Below are 9,855 nucleotides of genomic sequence, written 5' to 3'. Positions count from 1 at the left end.
CCCAGCACAGCCAGCAGACTCCAAGTGACCCCTCCACACCTAACTCCCTCTTTAATCACCCAGAGCTGCGAGGGCAAGGCTGCTCCCACTCTCGGGTAATTAACACAGCTGCAACACAGCAGGGGCAAGAGAGCCGCAGCACCATCTCCACCTGTTCTCCCACCTTCTCCCACATGCTTGCTCCACAGAAGACTCTCGACTAACTCCTACCAAAACACACCTACAGAAACCTGCCCTGCATGTCATTGGCTCATTCACTGACAGCTGGAGAAATATCTGCTTTCCTACTGGGGGTCTAACTCACTGCTACACAGCATCATTCTGCAGAATCACTTTGGGTCTTATGCACCAGGGCAACAGCCAACCTTCAGCTGCCACTCCAGAGATGCCAGACCTGCTGACTCACTTGCAAACCACATAATGCTCATGGGTTTGTGATAAAGGGTCTGCACAAGGCAGTCAGTAAAATGAGAAAGGAACCTCTGAATTAAGAAAAATTAAAAAGGTAACAAAAAGACATGTGTTTCTATCAACAGGGAAATAAACCTAGCAAGTGCCAATGTGATTATTAACCATGCAGTGTTTCAATGTAAAAAGGCAATCTTATGGCCAAGCTATACCTTGGTTGCACAGGGGCAGTAAGAAGGTGTGTACCCGTATTTTTACCTTTTTTATCGGTTGCATTATTCTTTCAGTTGTTGCCAGTTTTACTGATATAATAAAGCTAGAATTATCTCTAAGATGAGAGAATACATAAATGCACACAAATCTACCATTAAAAATTCTAGAACTCCATATATTTTAAAACAACCAGCACACTGCTTTTAAAAAGTATGAGCAGCTGTTGTGGGTAATTCTGACCAGTAATAATTATTTCTATAATTAAAGACTATCACTTCAGATAAATGAGAACTTACATGACCTTTGAGCTAGCTCAGGTGCCACTGGAAGTCTGGATACAGCTAACTTTTCCTGCTTCTGGGACATACCATGACAGAAATGTGTACAGCACCAATAAATGTACACTAACTGTTGGGAGAAAACAAAAACAAGTGTTAAGTTGGTGGACTAGACTTAAGTGAGCTAAATAGAGAAAGGCAATCTTTTGCAACAAGTATTGCTTCTGTCTGAAGCAGGTACACATGAAATAGCTACTGGGATGTTCACATGTAAAGCTGATTTGGTGATCTGCACTTCAGAGAAAGAGCTCAGAAGTCACAGTGGACAGAAGCAAACACAAGTCTCTGCATTGATATGGTAAGTTATGTGCTTTGCAACTGTTCAGCAATGTTATACTGAGCAAACAATGAAATACACCACCTCGGGAAGCTCCACTTTAACAGAGGTGACCCCCACTGCGGGTGCTTTTGGGGTTTGTGGGTTTGGGTTTTGCTTCTTTCAGCACATTATGTTGTGGTTTTTTGTTGTTTAGCATGTGTCAACTTCTCATTAAACTTTTGATTAATGAAGTTTTAACCCATCAGTGATGTGTTAGATAACTCTATCTCTGCTCCGAATAAAAGACAGGACAGCTCATGTAGAGATAACATCCCTGAAGCAGCATTTTATTTTATTCACTTAATTCCAAAACATTTAATTTAGAAGTCTGGCTTCCCAGTCATCCATCTTAACATGGGCAAATATTGACATAGAGTTGTCAGAATACACAGACAACTAAACAGCCAAAGAGTTTACAAAAAATAAATTCATGATTCTTCAAAACAACTGCAAAAGGTTACAAGTATCAAAACTCTTAGGTAGATGCACTGCATTTAAAGAAACTGTGCACATAAGTTAGAGGCAAAAAACCCAAATTTCTACTGAAACCTCACATTTCAAACAGTTTATTGTAAACTGATGAACAGAGTTGTCATTTCACATCAGCTTAACTGTTTCCATTGACCGAAAAAAATTTGGGGTGGCTAATTTACTTTGCATGCACAAAATGTACTGCTTAACAGAACTGTCAGCTCCTTTCAAATGGAAAAAATTTAACTGGAATCTAGTTATCCTCAATCACTTTCCATTATTCTTTCCCATATTTTCCAATCAACAGGCAAACTAAAAATGCCTCCTTCTGCACTGCTCAAGTGCAACTAAGATAAATAGGGCCAATAAACCAATCAATCCATCAATGCCCATGAAGACTCATCTGAAACTGCTTCTTGATAAAGTGGACAGCAGATCTGAACAGCTGTACAATACAGATATGCTTAGCACTAGATATTTAGTGTGACTGTGGCAAGGAAATATTGGTGATGATGGGGATGGACAAGTGGATGAAAGAGGGATCAGAGGAAAGCTCATTAATTATTGCCCTCTCCTGCTTCTTCATCCTGCTGATCACTCGTCCACAGAGTGAGGTTATCTCGAAGTAACTGCATGATGAGAGTGGAGTCCTTGTAGGAATCCTCATTTAGTGTGTCCAGCTCTGCTATGGCATCATCAAAGGCTTGTTTGGCTAAAAGGCAGGCCTGCTCAGGGGCATTCTGGATTTCATAGTAGAACACTGAGAAATTGAGTGCCAGCCCAAGCCTAATGGGGTGAGTGGGCTGCATGTGCTCTTTGCTGATTTCAAAAGCCTCTTTATAGGCAGCTTCTGAGGCTTCCACGACACTGTTCTTCTTCTCTCCAGCAGCAACTTCTGCCAAATAGCGGTAGTAATCCCCCTTCATTTTCAGGTAAAAGACCTTGCTCTCATACTGGAAGTCATTGCAGTTCTTGATCAAGTATTTATCTAGGAGAGCCAAAACATCGTTGCAGACTGTCTCGAGCTCCTTTTCTATCTTCTCCCTATAGGCTTTAACCTTCTCCAGCTTCTTCTCATTCCCATCTGCCATAGTCTTCTGCTCTATGCTGCTGATGACGCGCCAGGAGGATCGTCTAGCTCCGACTACATTCTTGTAGGCTACAGACAGCAGGTTTCTATCCTCATTTGAGAGGGGCTCATTCAGCTCAGTCACCTGAAAATACAGACAAAGAGCAAATTTAAAGGGTTTGCCTTAGAGAAAATAGTGCAAGCTTCCTTCAATATTTTTGTGAGTGTAAGATTAGAAATTTCTTCTAGAACCCAGGAGTAACCTCATAACACTGAAAGTTTAAACCTGCTCTGCAGTCAGGACTCAAAAGAGAGAAATCCCCACAGTTCTGATGTAATAGAAAGGGTATTTAGAAGCCATTGCAAAGAACACTGACTGAATAAAAGTGAGTCTGGCTTGTGTAATGGGAAAGCAATCACAGAGGAGGGCTCAGTTTTTTTAGGAAGTCTGCTATAATTAAAGACTACACACTTAGTGATGAATTTAAATGTACCTAGAACACCAGAATCTGGAACACAGCACCGCCACTGGAAGTTGGTGCAATTCTCACATTTCTGTCCCCTGCTGCTTGCTGCCGTTCCACAGCAGAGATGGAAGCACTGCAGTCATTAAACTGTGCAGCACCAATGGAATTAGAGCTCCATGGTATCTCAGACACATAGTGAGCTACTACACAGTGTAATACAAAAGTTACCCTGATTTCTGCCAACTGGCTGCAGACAAATTCCAGGGATAGGACGTGAAAGAAACTGCACAGAAATAGGACAGCAGATCAGGAATGAAGCCATGGTCAACTTCAAACTGCTACTTCAAAAAGAGATAGAAGGATAATACATCTAATACTGTATATTCATATTTGTATATGCATATAGGCCTATTTTACTTGATGTTTTAATTTAGGCTGAGTCCTGGTCACTTGAAATTGTTCTGCTTTTTAAAATTTATGTGAATGAAATTATTCTCAAAGGAATTAGGATGAAGAATGTAACTCCTCTACCTTAAGCATATTGCTTTAAAAATAGTCAGTAGAATTCTAGGGATATGTACTTTGGTGTGAAAATAAACTTATCCTTGCTCAGACACTGTTAAAATCATTGACTATTTCTTTTAAAAAATATGCACATTTACACTGCTTGACAGACACCAGAGTGTTCACAACCAAATACTTACATACTACAAACAATCAAATCACAAATATTTACACTATTCTGAGACTGTTGGTGTAGGCAATGAACCTTTAAGAAATGTGCTTGTTTCCAGATTAAAAAAAAAAAAAAAAAAAAAAAAAAAAAAAAAAAAAAAAAACCTTTATGTGAATTATAACTCTTACAGTAAGAGAGAGCTTACTTTCAAATTTAGGTTTTGTTCTTAAAATATATTAAGTCAATTCATTTTATCTCCACATGACTTTTCCACAGTTCAGGAACCTGAACTCCCAAAAGACACTGCTCTGCTTGTCCTAATAGAAATAGAGATGACCTACAGAGGATGAAATGCACAGGAGTCAACTCTGACATCTTCAGAATCTTCATCACAGCTCCCAATCAATATTTCCCTCAACAATCTCCACCACAGCATCCTAAATCTTCTCTAGTAAAGACAGTAACAATTCTTTTGCTGTTTGGTGACCAGAATGGGAGCATATAAAAGGAATCCTGACTATAACCTGGAATTCCTAACTCCACATGCTAATGAGCGTGGCAGTGCCCCATCAGCTCAGAAATCACTTGTGTGTGTGATCCCACATAGGCCATCCACCAAGCTGAGCTCCTTTCACGTGGAAAACACCCCAAAGTGGGCATTCCATAATGGAGAGCAGGTCCATGACCCGACCCAGGTCAGTGGCCTGTGATTACACTGGTTTTGTCAGCTAGAGCACATCACTCAGCCAGTTCTGAGGCAGCTGCTGCACAGGACTGTACCTGAGCCAGTGTAAAGTCAGGTTAAATTGTTAAAACTTGCCTGATACAAAGTTATGCAGTCCATAATTTTGGAACAAATAGAAACCAGAGTAATGAATTCAATTTCTTGTATCATGTGGTTTCAGAGCTCTATACCAAGAACTGGAAAGTCTATAGCTACATTTACCCCAGAGAACACCATGAGGAAGCCATCTCCCAGCAGGGGAGGGCACTGCTTACATTAAAGACAACTCATTCCCCTCTCCTACACAAACACACGTCATTAACCCCAAACCAGACACTCAGGGATAGGTACTAAAAATACAGAACATCCAAACTTTTAAAATCCATTGATATATACAGAAAAAGCCTACATAAACAAACTAGAACCTCAAGCTATTTTATTTCAAAAACTTTAGTTCAAGACTTAAATTTATTTCACTGTGTAGTATTTCTCACATGACTAATTTTAAAATCTTGTATCTCACATCACCCATCTTACCAGTTTTAAAAAGTAAATTATTTTTTACCACTATGTAGCTATATTGGAAAAGCAACATAAATCAAGATGTCCAAAGCACTACCTATTATGATTAATACTGTCCCAAAAACAAAGGGCTTATACAGCTACAATTTTTCATGATTTCTGGAATTCTCTACACCAAAGGGTACTCAATGCTGTGTCTCAGGAGGCTGAGGCAAATTCATTGCATCAATTGAGAACCTTTCACACTTAGACCCAAAGCACCTCCCTCCAGTGTGTTGAGAAACAATTCTGTACCTACCGTGTAAGCTTTATTTGAAATAGCTGGAATCCTGGAGCAGAGTTTAATGCAAGGGGAATGCCATGCCCCGTGGAAGAATGCCATTTACTTATGATTGCATTTTCTACTAAAATAACTTCAATAGACACAAATTAATGGGTTTAGTTTATTAATAAACCCATTAATTTGTAACAGCAACTATTTCATTTTCCTCTCCTGTTTACACATACAAGCAAAAAAACCTGGAATTCTTCCGTGAAAAATAACTTTACAACAACAAAATTTTGTATTGAGCAGTAAATTCCTTATTTAAGCTACAACTGCTACCTGGTCTGGCTTTTTTCTTTATAGAAGGTATTGATGGGAATAAAAAATTAATGCTTCTCCAGCTTTATGCTGACAGATGAAATGGCAGCCTTGTCACACTTTTTCTCCAGCAGCAGAGTCAAAAATCAGGCAAATACACTTTCACTAAAACAAGTACTTGTTACTTTATGTTTCTGAAGTAACCAGCATGCTGTTGGCTATATTCTGTATCGTGAAGTGTAGTAATATCTAAAACTCAGATTAATTGATCAGATTTTAATTCACACTGAAAGTACACTACTTTCATATAGCACCTTTTAAAAGTATCAGATTTGTTACATTCAGAGATTATTAAAAGAAATAAAATAAACTTTTCAATTCAAGATATCCTGGAGAATAGATTTCTGACTTAGAATACTGATTTCCTTCCTTTGGAGAAAGTCTAAATTCCCTGGATTGAAAGATTACTTCAATATTAATCTAAATGGATAAAAAGCTCTCTTAATTATCTCTCAGTTATTTGCAATCACTGAAAGAGAAGTATGAGCTGGGAGGACAGACAGCCCTCAGAGCATTCCCCAGAAGATTAGGCTCAGACCTACAAAATCAACCTCAACACTAAGGAGCATTCTGGAAATTCCCCTGTTGGAGGGAACACCTGTGAAAGACAAGTAATCAATAGATGCTACATTGCAGATATGCAACAGTCTATAAACAGCTCAAAATAAGGGAACTGTTGCTTTTAAATTCAGAGTGCTATTTGTAGTCTTAAAGTATCTATAAGTTTCAAGACTCAACTCACAAGATGTTCTCGAGCTCCCAATTACAGAAGCTCACGATCACACAACTTATTTGCAAGCAGAAGCGGCATTACAGATGAAAATAAAATTTGCATAGTAATTAGTACACTTTGAAGACAACTGGACATACACAGTAGTTGTAAGTGCTTTATTTACACACTTCCTAAAGCACAGCAACTGTGTTCTCATGGTTTCACGTGTGCCTAGAGACCATACATACTGTAGGTCTGCAGTTCTTGGAGAAAAATAAAGCTTTCTACTAGTGACAGCTAGAAATTGACTTCTCAAGCAGCACATTTTAGTGGGTTCTCTATTTCATCTTTTAAAATGACCAAGCAAAAGAGCTGTTACTATTACATCGTATGTATCAAGTACACTGGAGATAGAATTACAAATACACCTTATTTAAATGTCTCGTGGCTCTGGTATTGAGATACTCAGAAGTATCACTGTTTTAGAACTGGACTGGTCCTAATTATTTATTACAACATAATAGCAAAAGTGAACAAGAGCAGCAAAATTAGTGTCTTTTTACTGTCCTCATTTGAGAGGTGACATTTTTACAACAAAAACGTGGACTCCATTTGAAGCTGCTCTTTTTCAAACTAAAATCATCTTGTGCCTTCAAACAGCAGTACTCCCAAGAGCAACAGTTCCTCTTGGGGCCTTTGGTGTCCACAGAGGACAGATCAGCAAGAACAAACCAATTGTAATCTGGTATGGAAAGACACTGCTAAGCATCCAATGGCATTGACATTACCCATAACATTCGGATCGTGTGAATACTTTGTTTTCAAAAAAGGGACTAGACAAAACAGGTTTGATCATTCTACAACTTTATTATTCATCAGTACAGGCAGATCAGTACAAATAATTTTCATTGCTTGGTTCTGAAAGGAGCAGAGTTGCAAATGTAACATTGTTTAAACACATTTCAGTATTCAACAGGGCACGGAACGCACTGAGAAACTGTTACCCTACAAAGAGGAGGCAAAAAGGCAACGTTAAAGCTCGGGAAATGCTCCTGGAACGGGGTAGCTTTCACACCTGGGTGCAGCTACTATCTTTGAGTCACCAATGTCAGTGAGGCCTCTATTCGTGTCTTTTACAGCGAGGCAAAAGAAACGTCTAGAAGAGGAAGGGGCTCCTCTTGCTGTGTCCCCAGACAGCCCCCGCCGCCGTGCCCATGGCACAGGACCAGCGCCCCCAAACGCTGGCGATGCTCAGAAGGGGAGATGCAGCCCGAGGTGAAACCCAGAGCCGGTCGGGGTGGAAGGGAGGTGGGCGAGGACGGGCCCCATCTGCGGCACAGGAACGCACGGCGTTCCCGCCGCGAGGGGAGGCGGGCGCCATTCAAATGGCCGCACTGCGAGCCCGATTGGCGCGGTGGGGAGACGGAGAGGAGGGCATGGGCACAGCCACACCCCCGGGGCAGGGACAGCCGGGGAGCGGGAGGGCTGCGAGACAGCCCTTACGGGGGAACGGAGGGGGGAAGGAAGCACATTTTGAAAGGGGGTGCTAGGTCCGGTTTGGACCGGCTACTCTTTGTCTCGTATCTGCCGAAGGCAGGTAGTACTGGGCACCGCCCCACACGGCGGCGAGGTGTCCCGGCGGGACGGTCTGGCTCCTGCTCCCGCCTTCCTTTCTTCACCGCCACGGGTGGGACCCGGCGGCTCGCATCCTCCCCGGACCCAACCCCGCCTCGGACCAGCCCGCACTTCCTTTCCCTCCCTCCCCCGCCACTACTGCCCTACACACTCCTCCCCGAGTACCCCTCACGGCCGCCACGCTACCGGCCCCACTCACCGACTTCATGGCCGAGGCCATGTCATCGTATCTCTCCGCCTGCTCGGCCAGGCGGGCTCTCTGCAGCAGCTGCTCTCGGTCCCCCATGGCCGCTTCCGTGGTGGCTGCCGGGCTGGGCTCTGCGCGCCCCTCAGAGAGAGCGGAAGGCGGGCGGGGATGTGCGGCTGGCGGCGCACGGGTGGCGGGAGCAGGGTAAGCGGAGCCGCCGGCTGCGCTGTGCCGTGCCGGGCTGTGCCGTGCCGCGCTGGCCGCCGCTCCCTCGCCCGCCGGCCGCGCTCCCGGACCGACCGCGGCGTGTGCGGCTCGGAGCCTCGCGCTGCTGCCGCCGCCCGCGCCTGCGCGCCGGGAAGGCAACGAGGGGGCGGAGCCGCGGTGCTGCAGGGGAGGGGAGGGGGCGCCGCTCCCCCGCGCTCTATTTCTAGGTGACGTCACTTGCTATAAATAGCCATCGCGGGGCGCCGGCCGCGGGCCGCGCCTGCGCGCTGCGAGTGCTGCATTTTCCTGCTGCAAAGGTGGAGGTGGGCGGGGGGCGCGGGCACTGCGGGACGGGGCTCGGCTCGGCACGGCACGGCCCGGCACGGCTCGGCACGGCACGGCCTGGCCCGGGACACCGCCACCGCCTCGCCCGCCCGGCCGGGCCTCGGCGCTCTGGCCCCGCTCGGGGTGACCGCGCTCCGCGTTCACGTGCGCGACCCTGCCCGGCGGCTTTGTGCGGCCGGCGTTGTCTCGCAGCGGTGGCACGGCTGTGCCTCTTTCAGGGAAATAAGTGTAACTCGCGTGCCGGCTGCCTTGGAACAGCCCGAGTTGTGGGAGTGGTAACACGGAACAATTCTACTACCTTGCCTAAGAGATGCAGATAAATCCAATTTTACTAGATGTTTTAATATGCAATAGTCAAGCTCCTCTTTCACAAATTGACAGACTACCATTCTTAACATAAAAATCATCTCAAGGTAAGAACCTTGCACGAACAACGAACTGCTGCGGGTGCCCACAGAAACGCTGGCAGGCACATTACTCTTACAATAAATCATAGATTAACTTTTCCTATCCAACCCTGGCCAGCATTCAAACATCCCTGCAGCGCTGAAGGTACGGGGAGCTGCTGCACGGCTGGGTGAGGGGTTTGCTCACCAGCACAGTGCCCAGAGCACCTGTGGCAATGTAGGCTCACATCTGCCCTCACCCCCACGGACAAGGAAGGAAAGTCCATTAGCACACCCTGGAAGCAGGGACAAGGCTGCTCTCACACCTCCCGATGCTCTCCCACTACTTCAAATGAGTCAATCCAGTCCCTCATGTCAGACAAAAGTTTTCAGCCTTAACTCTAATACCGCTGGCTTTTGGGCATTAAAACCTAACGCCATTTAAAATAAATGCTGCGGATTTAAAAGGGATTAGATGAAGACTGCTGTCTTGTTAAAGGATATAAAAAATACGACAAATCAGAATAAACTAT

The 9,855-nt window shown here is 44.4% G+C and overlaps 1 protein-coding gene across 1 annotated transcript; it reads right to left on the bottom strand.

Annotated features, from left to right (window-relative positions):
- Positions 1–1,538: 1,538 nt before the first annotated feature.
- YWHAH (tyrosine 3-monooxygenase/tryptophan 5-monooxygenase activation protein eta) lies at positions 1,539–8,721 on the bottom strand. Its single transcript, XM_040080686.2, has 2 exons — positions 8,397–8,721; positions 1,539–2,963 (listed from the first exon to the last, which is right to left on the bottom strand). Exons 1-2 carry the CDS (start codon positions 8,481–8,483, stop codon positions 2,307–2,309), a joined length of 744 nt encoding a protein of 247 aa, XP_039936620.1. The 5' UTR covers positions 8,484–8,721; the 3' UTR covers positions 1,539–2,306.
- Between the last annotated feature and the right edge of the window lie 1,134 nt (positions 8,722–9,855).

The sequence above is a fragment of the Hirundo rustica genome, chromosome 17 (genome assembly GCF_015227805.2).
Source record: "Hirundo rustica isolate bHirRus1 chromosome 17, bHirRus1.pri.v3, whole genome shotgun sequence".
NCBI classification, from domain to species: Eukaryota; Metazoa; Chordata; class Aves; order Passeriformes; family Hirundinidae; genus Hirundo; species Hirundo rustica.
The sequence above is the reverse complement of the archived record's forward strand: the minus strand, read 5'-3'. Positions and strand labels throughout refer to the sequence as shown.

What these genes read in the sequence shown, in the direction of transcription:
- YWHAH (XM_040080686.2), bottom strand. Translation starts at nt 8,483, where the DNA reads ATGGGGGACCGAGAGCAGCTGCTGCAGAGAGCCCGCCTGGCCGAGCAG. An exon ending in TGGCCTCGGCCATGAAGTCG is followed by an intron (nt 2,964 to 8,396) that starts GTGAGTGGGGCC and finishes CTGTATTTTCAG; the next exon opens with GTGACTGAGCTGAATGAGCC.